At 48.1% G+C, this 13,497-nt stretch overlaps 1 protein-coding gene across 1 annotated transcript in view; it reads right to left on the bottom strand.

The window, feature by feature from the left end:
• Positions 1-343: 343 nt before the first annotated feature.
• Marco (macrophage receptor with collagenous structure) overlaps positions 344-13,497 on the bottom strand; it is a 112,111-nt gene continuing 98,957 nt past the window's right edge. The window contains 9 exon segments of the mRNA XM_036201988.1: positions 344-474; positions 2,117-2,293; positions 3,177-3,221; positions 3,666-3,764; positions 5,627-5,671; positions 11,865-11,927; positions 12,014-12,112; positions 12,746-12,781; positions 12,882-12,980. Of these exon segments, the coding sequence (XP_036057881.1) occupies positions 344-474; positions 2,117-2,293; positions 3,177-3,221; positions 3,666-3,764; positions 5,627-5,671; positions 11,865-11,927; positions 12,014-12,112; positions 12,746-12,781; positions 12,882-12,980 (794 nt within the window).

The following is a 13,497-nucleotide window of genomic DNA, read 5'->3' on the forward strand; positions in this document are numbered from 1 at the left end:
GCAAGCTAACCCCTAGGCAGCAGATGGCCAAAGACAAAGCCATGTGATAGTGATGGAGGGAGGAAGCTCTGACCAGCGATGAATGACTGAAGGGATGCTCAGGATGAAATATGGCCACAGTAACTTTCACGCGCTTATGAGTCAAGGGCATGTCCAGGAGCCTAGCCTGTGCATTTTAAGTGGGCAAAGCTATAAATAACAGGCCTACTAGCTCAGTGACACTCGGACACAGCATATCCCTGGTTGAGCTTTATTAATAACCCCAACAGAGTTAGGGAACCCACAGATCTCCATGTGGGCGGAGTCTGAAGACACTTGGGACCACAGTGTGACCTCTGCCGCGTCAGCGGCATTCCACACCTGCATCTTCATTATGGTTGCAGTTGTGAGAACCCCAGGCGCTCGTCCTGCAGCTCCACAAACTGTTCTCTGTTCCCAGGCAATTTACATCATCCAGCCAGATATTCCCAGAGCCTGAGACAGAGGAAGCAGGAGAGAGAAAGGAAGGGTGTTAGGTGAGAGGTCAGGATGGCTTACCAGTTCTCAGGAGCTCCCAGCTAGGGTGAGAGTCCAGTCGAGCCCAGGGCTCTGAGGATCTTATAATATCACTTACAATATCTCCGATTCTTCTCCCACCTCAACCACATCATGAAGGCCTCATGCAAATATTTACTACTTGATCCACACACTATGTGTGCACACAGCCTTCCATTGTCTCCCAAGCAGCTCGGCTCCCTTGTGTTACATCTGTATTTCTGCAGGGCCTAAGGTCTGCCAACCCCCCTCCCTCTGATAGGATCGAAACCAGATCGTTTTTGAGGCCAGCTAGACCCTTATTAAAGGCAACTACGGAACTAGGGAGATGGATCGGTGTGTACAGAGTGCTTGTTGTAAAAGTATGAGACCTTACACACAGGTGTAGCGAGAGACCTTGTCTCAAAGGAATAAGGCAGAGTGGCCTCTGCATGAGCAGAAGGTCTGTGCTTTGGGATGAGGTAAAGCAGAAAACACCCGAGGAGAGGAACAAGGGGAGCCGGCCTTGTGCCCTGCTGTCCAGCCCTGGCCTTTGCTGAGGCAGGAGTGTGGGGTGTGTAAACTCATTCCGAGTTCCTCAGGGCAGCTTCCCCGAACTGAGAATAGTTAGTCTTGCCACGATCTTTCTTTCTTCTCTTTCTCTGCTTTTGGTTTTGTTTAAGACAGAGCTCAGCTATGTAACCCAGAGCCCCAGAATGGCCTCGAACTGTCCATCACCCTGTCTCTGCCCCGAAAGAGTTGGAGTAACAGGTGCTTGCCATCATACCTAACTTCTCATGTGTTCTTTAAAAAGATCTTCACAGGGGCTGGGGAGGGCTCAGTGGGTACGGTGTTGCCACTCAAGCAGAATCCGTGTCAAAAACAAAACAAGACAAAACAAACAAACAAACAAACAAAAAACAGACACAGGACATGGTGGTGTGGGCTTGTAATCTCAGTGCTTAGGAGGTGGAGACAGGTAGCTCCCTAGTGCTCACTGGCCAGGCAGCCCAGTCAGATTAGTTACTCTGGGCCAGTGAGAGACCTTGTGTCAAGAAAACAAGGACCGAGAAACTTCTGAGGCCATTCTCTATTTTCCACACACATGCATGCTCATCCACATGTATACACATGCACATGTATATGCACACTTGTGCACACACACAGAGGTGGGGGGATCTTCAAGGCTAAGACCTCTGGCAGCTATGGATTTGGGTTTCCAGGTGTGTAAATGAACATCTGCCTTTGCTATGGTTCCATCTTCTCCCTCAGCTTTCAAAAGTCACACTTGTCCCCATTCCATAAACAGTCCTGGCCATATGGCATTTGGACTCCAAGTCTGGATAGACAGTGACCCACGGCAGTATCCAGAGCCCTTTGAAGCCTTTGCTGTCATTGCTGGGAATGTAACGGTGTCCTTCAGACAGGTGGCCAAGCTGGAAAGGGGTAATCCCAGAGCCCAGAGCTGCAGCTACTGCCAAGGTGCAGGCCTTTCCAGTTCCTTGAACCAGTGGTTTTCTTCAGCCCCAGCCATACTACATCACTTCACCAAAGGGCCACTTGGACATGCCTAGCAAAAATGTCCCTGGCTGCAGTCACTTACCACCTCCGAAACTGGAAATTCCTTTACCACTGGAGTAGCCAAGCATGCGGCAGAAGACAGTGGCGTCGTTATTATCCCAACCATCATCACAAATTGTGCCCCAGACGTTATTATAGAAAACTTCAGCTCGGCCTCGATTTGTGCCACCCGCAATCCGGACCATTAGGAAGCCTTCGCCTGCACAAGAACACAAATGTGTAAGGTGAGGTGAATGCTAGCCCACATTGGGGTGCGTTTTTCTGCTGCTCTTAGAGGTTCTACAGCTTTGGAGGAGGACGAGCCCTGCTTGCAGAATCTTGTCATTGGAGCTGGCAAGAATCCCCCCTTCAGCACCAACACTTCCTGGGGTATAGCTCTCCTTCATCCTGGCCTAGAGGTAACAAGTCACAGGGGCAGATGCCTCTGTGGGACTATGTCTTACCATGTGTTGTGGAAAGGGAAAAAAAGGTTGAGAAATGGAACAAAAGGAGACTGTAGAGGGAGGGATGGGGTGAATAGAAAGAGAGAAATGAGAAGATGAGAAAAAAGAAGGAAAGAAGTGAGGGAGGGTGGAGGGAAATGGGGGGGTGGGGAGATGAGAGAGAAGAAGGAGAAGAAGAAGGAGGAGGAGGAGGAGAAGAAGGAGGAGAAGAAGAAGGAGGAGGAGGAGGAGAAGGAGGAGGAGGAGAAGGAGAAGAAGAAGAGGAAGAAGAAGAAGGAGGAGGAGGAGAAGAAAAAGGAGGAGAAGGAGGAGAAGAAGAAAAAGAAGAAGAAGGAGGAGGAGAAGAAGAAAAAGAAGGAGGAGGAGGAGAAGGAGGAGGAGGAGGAGAAGGAGGAGAAGAAGAGGAAGAAGGAGGAGGAGGAGAAGGAGGAGAAGGAGAAGAAGAAAAGGGGATCGGAATGAGGAGGGGGAGGGAGAAAGGATGGGAAGAAGGGAGGGGTGCTGTCTGGGCCTCTGTCCACACACAGGTTCAGGTCAGAGATATAGCAGTCCTTGGAAGATAAGTACCCTCTCTCCAAGATTTTGCAACACTGAACCGACTCCAAAAGAAAAGTGAAAGCCAATAAAAACTCCAATTACCTTTCTGGCCCTTTTCTCCTGTTCGCCCTGGCTGGCCAGCAGACCCTGTCATGAAGAAAAAAACCCATACAATTTGATCCAAGATCTCCCTCACCCTTTTTTCCCACATCAGAACATACAGAGAGGGATGAGGGGTCAATTACCCTCCCCCAGCTCTGCCTGTGACCTGGCAACTCTGGGAACGGCTATCGGTGTCATGTGCACCAATGGTTGGCTAAGAGGACACAGGCCTCAGATGTAGCTAAGGGCTGGGAGTTAGGTTAGGGACAGACGTTTAGTGAGCAACAAGGCTGCGGGGAAGAACCATGGCTGGAGTGCTGCCCGAGGAGGCCGAGCATGAGCGGGAAGGCTGCGTGCTTGCTGGGGAAGCTTGGTTGTGCGTCCAGGACAATTTCTAGCACGGAAATTGACAGCTCAATAAAGATGCCTCCACCAGCCTCGGTTCTGAAGACCCCTAACCTTTAAGTCCTTGTCAAAGGCAGCACCTACCTTTTATCCCAGCATCTCCCTTGAGGCCTGGCCGTCCAGGTTCTCCTTTGGGGCCTATCAGCCCAGGGTTTCCAGTGTCTCCTTTTCTGCCTGCAAGGCCTGAGAGAAGATAGTTAGCCCCATAGATGGCCCACTCTGCTCCCTAGGTGGATACAAGGGCCTTGCTGATTAATAGATGAGTGACCCTTGACCATCAGATCCCCAGGTAACGGGCTGTGCAAAACGCAGCCAAGAATTTGGTCCAGTGGAGGGCTATTCTTGTTATCTGTTCTTCCACCTCAATGCCATTGAGAATGCACAGAAAAATATGGCTGGTAGAGCCCTCAGAAGATGACATAATTATGTGGAAGTTTCAGTCTTTCTGTGAGAATTTGCTGGAATGTTTCTAGGTTCCCGTGTCTAATTAGTAAGCCAAGATTGCAATAGTCTATATAGCTCACATGGGAGAAACCTCACTCTAGAAGTCTGTCTGAGTTCTGTTGTAGCACTTGCTGTGGTGTGGGTATGGTTTGCACACACCCAACTAAGTTTCTTGTATTGGAGATTAAGCCTCAGGCAAGGGGTGTTAAGAGGATATGAGCATGGCGGGAAGTCCTCCAGGCCATGTGAGGGCACTGTCTGCAGAAGAGAGCCTGGGACCCTGCTTCTCCAGCTTCCTGTCTTGCTTGAGGTAGTTCAGATGGTTAGTGGGCTTTTAGGCAACATATGAGAAGAGCATACTTGTATCCTTGTAGAAAGGAATCCCCACAAACACACTGTAAACAGCTCAGCAGGACACCCAGCTGCACAGAGAGTAATGTCAGGACAGAGGCATCCGCACCATGGTTCTCAGAGACCAGGCTAACCTCCTGGCTAAGGGGGCAGGACTGAACTTTGGACTGACCACAATTCCTCCCATGCTCTATAAAGTTTGCCAGCTGGAGATGAGGGAGCAGAGAGGCTGCGTCCTCTAGGATGTTGTTCCCTATGTTCCCAGCTTGCTGGCTGGCTGAGTAAATGTCAATCAGCTTAAAGATTCAGTTACAACAGTTGGGAGGCAGAGGTAAGCAGGTCTCTGTGGGTTTGAGGCTATCCTGCTCTACATAGCAAGTTCTAGTCCAGCCAGCACTACATAGTGAGACCCTATCTCAAGAAAAAACAAGGGCTGGAGAGATGGCTCAGAGGTCAAGAGTACTGGCTGTTCTTCCAGAGGTCCTGAGTTCAATTCCCAGCACCCACATGGTGGCTCACAAGCATCTGTAATGAGATATGGCGCCCTCTTCTGGCCTGCAGGCAAACATGCAGGCAGAACACTGTGTACATAATAAATAAATCAATCTTTAAAAAAAAAAAAAAAAGAAAAAACAAAACAAAACAACCAAAACCAAACAAACAAAAAACAAAACAAAAAATAAATCAAAACAAATAAGCAAATAAACAAAATGAGATTCAGCTCTTATCTTTGCTCATTGGTGTGTGTGGTGACAGGCAGTATGAACTTGGGTGTTGGCGACTGTGCCATGATCCTCCATTTACTTGTTTGTGTCTAAAGTAGACTGCTTTGGGCATTGTGGTGATGAAAAAGAAGAAGATGATGAGAAGTAACAGCAGGAGGGGAGGAGGGACTTGGGGAGCCAAGAAGGGCAAACAGATCAAGGCAGGGATGGGGGAGCCTTAACCCCCAAGAGGAGAGGAGATCACCCAGTTCTTTGGTGGCAGCATGGCCTGACATGGCTACATGCATTGCCCACCCTCCCTGGGCTCTGCCTCACTTCCTAACCATTTTAGAACACCAAGTTCCAGACATTTCCCCCTGGATCTTCCAGGGCAGGAATGGCAGCATGGGTGCCAAACCTCAGAGTCTCTGCCTCAACTTTGAGGGGTAAGGTCACAGTGTTCAAAGTCAATGAGGTTTTTATTTCCTCACACCCAGGCCTCCCCAGCCACCAACCTGAGAAATTAAAATAAAGCCAGCCCTTTACCTGGGACTCCTGATTCTCCTTTTGTGCCTTTCTGTCCTTGAATTCCTAAGATGGAAACACAGGGAAGGGGAGAGGATAATAAAACTTAGATATTAGACACTTTTAATCTTAGACAGCCTCTACCTTTGTCTGATTAATGCAGATGGAAGGGTACACTGCTCTCCCTGATTGCTTCGAACTTCACGGTGGTACGGAAGGGGAGACGGGCTGCAGACCGAAGACCAACGTGCTTGGCTGAGGTGGCAATGCGCTGTGTGAAAGCCTGAGGCACACAGACTCCGAAAGCCCTGGCCTGCCTTCCCTTCCCACTAGTGACCTGATTTGACTTTGAAGCCAACCCTTGTCCTCACTGTTTTATCTTTCATGAGATTTGCAGAAGATAGACCAGAAATATTTTGTAAATGAACATTTTGGTTCCAAAGACTGTGGTGTGGCCACCCAGAATTTTGGAGGTCATCATCTATAGTAGATGGGTTAACATAATTTGTGTGTTTGTGTCTGTGCCTATGGAGGCCAGGACGACAACCTTCAGTGTCCCCCTACAGGCTCTGCCCATCTTGTATTTCGAGACAGGATCTCTCACTGGGACCTAGAACACTCAAAGTAATTTAGGCTGGCTGACCAGTGAGCCCTGGGGGGCCTTCTATTTCTACCCCCCCAGCTTTGTTTATAGGAGCACAACACCATGTTTGCCTAATTTTTAGTGTGGATTCTGAGGGATCAAAATCAGGTCCTCATGACATGCTAGGCCAGCACTTATTAACTAATTTTTGATTACTCCCTGTGTCTCCAAGATGTGTAAAGATTCACGCGGAAAAGGAGTCTCAATGTTCAGAAAATGAAAAAATAATAGAGCAACCATGGGTCATTGGTGATTATTCCCTTTGAGGTTGAAGTGAGAGGTCCTCTCTCTGGCTACTCCATCTCTTCCACCCACATGTTTTAGTGTGTGTGTGTGTGTGTGTGTGTGTGTGTGTGTGTGTGTGTGTACCAAAGGACAACTTTCAGAAGTCAGTTCTCTCTGCCGTATGAAGACTGGGATAAAACTCAGATTGTTTGGCTTGGTAGCCATCGAAATTACCCATGAACCATCTCACTGGCCCCTCCTTCCCTTCTTTATTCCCCTTCTCTCCTCTCATTCCTCTATGAACTAACCTTTCACAGAAGACCCACTGTCTCCAGCACCCTTCAAGCATCCCCATGGTGGGTCATACTCTGTTCCTTTAGCACTTTACAAGTCCACACTGGTTTCTTTCAGATCAGTGGGGCTCCCCCTGGCAATTCTGCAGACCTCGGGGAGTACAATCTTACTGTGGGCCATTGAAAAGGAACAGATGATACAACTGCTATTAATGGCCACCTGTGTCTGCCCGGCCTCCCACCTGTGACATAAGGCAGCCTTACCATAGACCCACCCTACTACATCACCAGAAACCATGTGGAGCCATCACCTCCTTGCAGTGGCCTGAGGGAAGTTCCTTCCTGACCACCCCACCACTCCTCTACTTGAGTTTCAGACCTCACACAGTACCAGCAAGGAGAGCAGGGGAGGGGATTGGGTGGTCTCTTGAAGGGATTCCTGATAGAAGTGTTGGTCAGCAGCAAGTCCCTAACTGGCCCAGAACTCACTGATTCAGGCTGGCCTTTGGGCCCCTGATTCAGGCTGGCCTTTGGGCCCCAGGGATCTCCTGTCTCTGCCTTTGCCATGTTGAGATTACAAATGGGTGCCACCAAGCCCAGCGTGTTTTCACATGGGTTTTAATGACCCAACTCAAGTCCTCAAGAACTTTACCAATAGAGCTCACAGCCTAGCTCTGCCTTCCTTCCTCATTCCCTCCTCTGAGAATTCCTGCTTTTTCCTGGCCTCACAGAGGATGGAGTTTACTGATGACTCTCAGGGGCATGAGGTGATCCATCCAAGATCACAAAGGAGTGAATGGTATAATCTGGCAGTTCCCCAGACTCCAGCTCCCACTGTGCCCTGATCTGTCTTTGTCCACCAGTGAGCCCAGCTTGCCCTTTCCTGGAGCATCACTTAGCTTGGTCTGAATGACCTCTTTAGGCTCCCCTGAATGATGTCACTATCTAACTTCAATGTATCTCAGAATCCTCTGCATGTGGCTTGTGTGGGACTAGGAGATGGTTCAACTGGATGGGAACAATTCCTGTTGAAGCATGAGAACCTGAGCACAAACCCCCAGCTCTCATGTGAGAGTCAGGCCTGGACTGTGCACAGCTGTAACCCTGTGTCGGGAAATGGAGAGAGGCAGACCCTAGTAGATGATCTGCCAGCAGACAGTCTGGCTGAAACAGCAAGCTTCCGGCTCAATCACAGACTCTGTCTCAAAAGAAAAAAAGGTCTGGGATTGATATGGGAAGTTACCTAGCAAGCTCCTTTGGTGGCTTCTATACACACACACACACACACACACACACACACCAACATCCATGTAAACACTATTAACACCCATGCTCACAAGGGCACCCATATACATGAACACCACACACACACACACACACACACACACACACACACACGCAGACACACACACAAACAGCACACATGGACCAACATCCATGTAAACACTATTAACACCCATGCTCACAAGGGCATTCATATACATGAACACCACACACACACACACACACACACACACACACACACACACCACTCTCTCTCTCTCTCTCTCTCACACACACACACACAGCACTCACACAAAAACATCTTACCAGGTCCCTTCAGAGATGCTGATGAAGTGGGACTGGGGTGGGGCCTGATGGTCCAGGAACCTTCTTAATGTGACAGCCCTAAACAAGGGAAACTTGATTTCTCTTGGGTTACAATCTATGTTACTCCATATAACAAAGTCGGGAAAGTGTATCTTTGGGATCAGACATTGGGATGGACTTTCGGATCCACTGGGCACTAGCAGCCAGTGTTTAGTGAGAGGTTAGTCTCTCTGAGCCTCTGCATAATGTGCACTAACATGTGGGCACACATGTACATGGAGTGCTCATGTGAAGGCCACAGTTCATGTCAAGTGTTCCTCTTTATCACTCTTCTTTCAATCAAGGGAGGCTCTGGCTGAACCAAGCTTACCAGCTCAGGCTTGCGGAGTTAGCCCTGGAAATTCTGCCTCTGTCTCCTGAGGGCTGGAATTACATGTGGTCTCTATGGCAGCCTGGTTTTTACATGGATTATGGGGATCTGAACTCAGGTCCTCATGTTGGTCCTTATAGACTGAGCCATCTCCCAGCCCCATCTTCACTTCCTGATTACTAGGCATAGAAGATAAAACTCAGATGTGGGGCTTGATAGATCAAGAGCGTGGGGGTAAAGTTCCAAGCTCAGCAAACAGATCTCCCCTTGCTTATCATTAACCCATACCAGTGAAACTCAGGCCAAGCCAAGGCAATGTCAGTCCTCTGTCTTCATCCGAATCAGCTAGATATTCGCTTGAGAGATTCATGGCTTTATTTACAAAACGGGAAGGTCATGGCCTTGGAAACCTGGAATGCTCTATCAAAACTGGATAATTGCCACTGAAGCTCTAGTTTGGGGATTACCAACCTCCTGACAAAGAGGATGCTGTCCTCAAACATGAGGGTAACATCTGCATCACATCTGACAACTACCCCTCTGGATAATCATCCCAGAAATCACCAAATCTAATCTCTGTAGCCATTCATTAGCCCACAGAATTCTGGGAAGTCTGTGGAAGGCTCACATAAGGCAACAGATGCTGCCCCGAAGCAAGGTTCAGCCTTGGGTGAGCTGCCAACCCAAATGGTAATCATCCGACATTGTAAATTGAATATATAACTCATCCTTTTTACCTAAGGAGCCACACTTAATGGATGACTCATCAGATTGGACTGATGGTATTTACCACCTGCATGAAAAATGGGATGTAGACACACATTTAGACACCACATGAAGATGTTTGCCAGGCCCGTGAAGACCAATGAGCCACAGACTAAAATGTCAGTAATAAAATTGGCATGGTGTCTTGTGTATGTGCAGGTGCATGTATGTATGTGGGCACTTGTGTAAAAGTTAGTGTGGGGTCTGTGTGTGTGTACACATGTATGCATGTGACAGACAAAAGACCTCAGCTGTTGTTCCTCAGATGCTTCCTACCTTGATTTTTGAGACAGTGTCTCCCACTATCCTGAAACTTGCTGAGTAGGCTAAATGGGCTGGCCAGTGAATCTCAGGGATCCTTCTGTCTCCACCTCTACAGAACCGGGATTAAGAGCAAGTACCACCAAACTTGCTTTATTTTGACATGAGTTCTGGGGATTGAATTTAGGTCCTTGAGCTTGCTAGGCAAACATTTTATCCACTGATCTGTCTCCCCAACTCTGGTGAGGGGTATTGATGGAGTCTGGGGCTGGAGGGACTCAAAGGATAGAAAAATATACAGATGAGATCATGGCTCCTAACTGTCTTCAGGAAAGTCACAAAGATCACTCACTCAGAGTCCAAGGCTTGCTAGGAGGTACTGATGCATGAGTTAGTGAATGAATGAATGAGTCAGCCAACCACTTGACCAGTAGAAACTGGGATGGGCCAACTTTTACGTGTGTCCATAGCCCTGCCAAAGGCAGGGCACCCAAATTGTTTGACCCTGTTCAACCTTATTCTCTGACAGAGGGTCCTTGGACACTCTTGGAGACAGGAGCCTAGTCTCACTACTCTGCTCTCCATCCTCACAGAACTCTCAAGACTGCACAGGGCTTTCCAACTGGCATTTAGAGACTCTTCACTTGGAACATGTCTGTAGTCAGTCTACTGTATCCACCTACAAACCTAGCATTGCCACTGCACCCAGTGCAGTGGCCTGAACTTTCTAGACTAGGTGAGCATAATGCAGAATCCTGACATCAGAGATCAAACAGATTATCTCAGGGACTTAGCAAGTGGCCCACACTGATGAGAGGCCATGTGACAGACAAAACTGGCAAGTTGTTTACAACCCAACCACAAAATAGGAAGACTCTATGTTAGTCTGTACAACAGACTAGACTAAGTCTGTTAGTCTACATGACAATAGGATAGAATGATTTCATGTTAGTCTACATGACAAAATAGAATGTCTGTGTAAGTCTACATGACAGTATAGAATGTCTGTGTTAGTCTACATGACAGAATAGTATATCTGTAGTCTACATGACAGTATAGAATGTTTGTGTTAGTCTACATGACAGTATAGAATGTCTGTGTTAGTCTACATGACAGAATAGAATGTCTGTAGTCTATGTGACAGAATAGAATGTTTGTAGTCTACATGACAGTATAGAATGACTGTGTTAGTCTACATGACAGAATAGAATGTCTGTGTCAGTCTAGATGACAGAATAGAATATCTGTAGTCTACATGACAATAGAATGTCTGTGTTAGTCTACATGACAGAATAGAATGTCTGTGTTAGTCTACATGACAGTATAGAATGTCTGTGTTAGTCTACATGACAGAGTAGAATGTCTGTGTTAGTCTACATGACAGAATAGAATGTCTGTCTGTGTTTGTCTATATGACAGAATATAATATCTGTAGTTTACATGACCATAGAATGACTGTGTTAGTCTACATGACAATAGAATGTCTGTATCAGTCTACATGACAGAATAGAATGACTGTTAGTCTACATGACAAGAGAATGTCTGTAGTCTACATGACAGTATAGAATGTCTGTGTCAGTCTACATGACAGAATAGAATGTCTGTGTTAGTCTACATGACAGAATCTGGGAAAAAGGATCTTTGGGACCATACTTCAGGACAAACTCCCAGACCCACTGTGTATGGAGAGCTTCAGCTAAGCTGTAGAAAGGCTTGTGAACTGGCTTTCATGAGTTCCCTGGATTGGATCAGTGTTTCCAGCTGTTCCCAGGAGAGAACACAAGGGAAGAGTCTTTGCCCCCTGTTCTAATCCTAGGTGCTGATGTCACCATAGGTAAGCCCAGCTGGAACAGGGTTTCAGCTTCCTTCTGTGATGCTGCAGGTTTGGTTGTGGCATTCAAGGCTCTCTTGGAAACATAGGCAGAAAAGAACAATCCAGAGACCTTGGGCTCAAGGAGACTTAATATAGGAAACTATTTTTCTTTATCAGGAGCATCTGGAGCCAGAGGACAGGAGAATCTCTGCCCCTTGTGGGATGCTGGAGACAATCCTCCTTCCTGTCCATCCAGAATACCCAGCAACCCCACTCTCTACCCCTCCACACCCACTCACCTGTGTCTCCTTTGCTTCCCTTCACACCTGCAACCCCTGGACTCCCGGGGATCCCTGGAGGTCCTAGACAATAGACACCACATGGGCATAAGAATTGGGCTGGATAGACATTGGAATACCACTCCCAGTGTAGGGCTAAAGGGCCTCACCTTGTGGTCCAGTAGGACCAGTGCGGCCTGGCTCACCCTTGGCACCTGAAGATCCTACTGCACCAGAAGGACCTGGCATACCCCGCGCTCCAGGTGGTCCTAGAAGGTAAATGGTGAAGGCAGGGCTGGGGGTGAGTGGCACAAGGGCTCCCTACCCTCTGTGACATACATCTTCTAACACTATCCAGCCATGGTCTTGAGAAGTCACCTACTGCCCTATGGGTGAGAGAGACACAATGCCACAAACGTGGTCTCCTCCGTCACAGCTGTGGGATTGAAGATGGTAGACAGATTGAGAACTTCGGGTGGGAACACTGAGCTCTGCTCCTCAGCAGCCAAGCAGGTACACATGTAAAGAGGGTTATCATTAGAGTCTGTGCTCTACCAGCTGCTCTCTTCCTTTTAGGAACAGTCAGGTTTCTAAGCCCCTGTGGTACTCTGGGCTAATGCTATGATGAGATGAAACCTGGCATGGTGGTACACGCCTGTGATCCCAGCACTTGGGAACTGCAGAATCAGAAGTTCAAAGTCATCCTTAGATAAGTAGTGAGTTTTAGGCTAGCCTGGGCTACATGAGACCCTGTATAAGAAAGCAAGGAAGGAAGGAGAGAGAAGGAGGGAGGCAGGGATGGAAGGAGGAAGGAAGGGAAGGAGAAAGATAATGGGTAACTTTCCTTTTTTGACTCTTTCTGGGAACCACAGCCACTTTGTCCAGATGCCCACAGTTCCTACCTTGATCACCTTTGGCTCCAGGAGACCCAGCCAAGCCTGCAATGTACAAGGATTCCTAAGGATTCTGTACTCTTACGGGCTACCAGAGAGAAAGGCAATGCCTCCAGGTCTGCAACCCTACAGTGCAACCTCTTACCTGGTAGGCCTGGTTTCCCAGGGTCACCTTTGTTTCCCTGTGTTCCAGGGAGACCTATGACCCCTGTGTCTCCCTTCATGCCCATGTCCCCTTTGCTTCCTGCAACAAACAAATAAAAAAGAAATCAAGGTTGGACATGGGAGGAGGGTAAAGCAGCCCACTTAGGCGTTTGCCATCTTACTCAAATTCCAAGCTAAAATGCCCTGTGTTGGGGGTGAAACATCTGGTCACATCCCTCCAGGAATGAGCCCCTTCCCCAGTGACAGGGCACGAACTCATGATAGATTGGCCAGATGACCTGACACCAGTGACAGGTGGGATCCCGGGACCCCAGTCAGAACCACCACCCCAGAGAGAAGGATCACAGCCTAGGGTCACCCAGTACTTTGGGGGCTCATTTACTGTCTCCATTTTGTGGATTATCTTTCATAGCCTCTCAGACTGAAATCGGCACGTTCTGGAAAGCATCTCCCAGATGCTGAGAATAGCAAAGGTCGTTGGGAAAGAGAAAAACAATGCAGTGATTTCTGTGCCCGTCTGCGGTGCAGACACGGGCTTCTCTGGCACCCAAGATTTCAAATTTTCCACTTATCATCAGCATTCGGAACTCATTCAG

The sequence above is a fragment of the Onychomys torridus genome, chromosome 11 (assembly GCF_903995425.1).
Source record: "Onychomys torridus chromosome 11, mOncTor1.1, whole genome shotgun sequence".
NCBI lineage: Eukaryota > Metazoa > Chordata > Mammalia > Rodentia > Cricetidae > Onychomys > Onychomys torridus.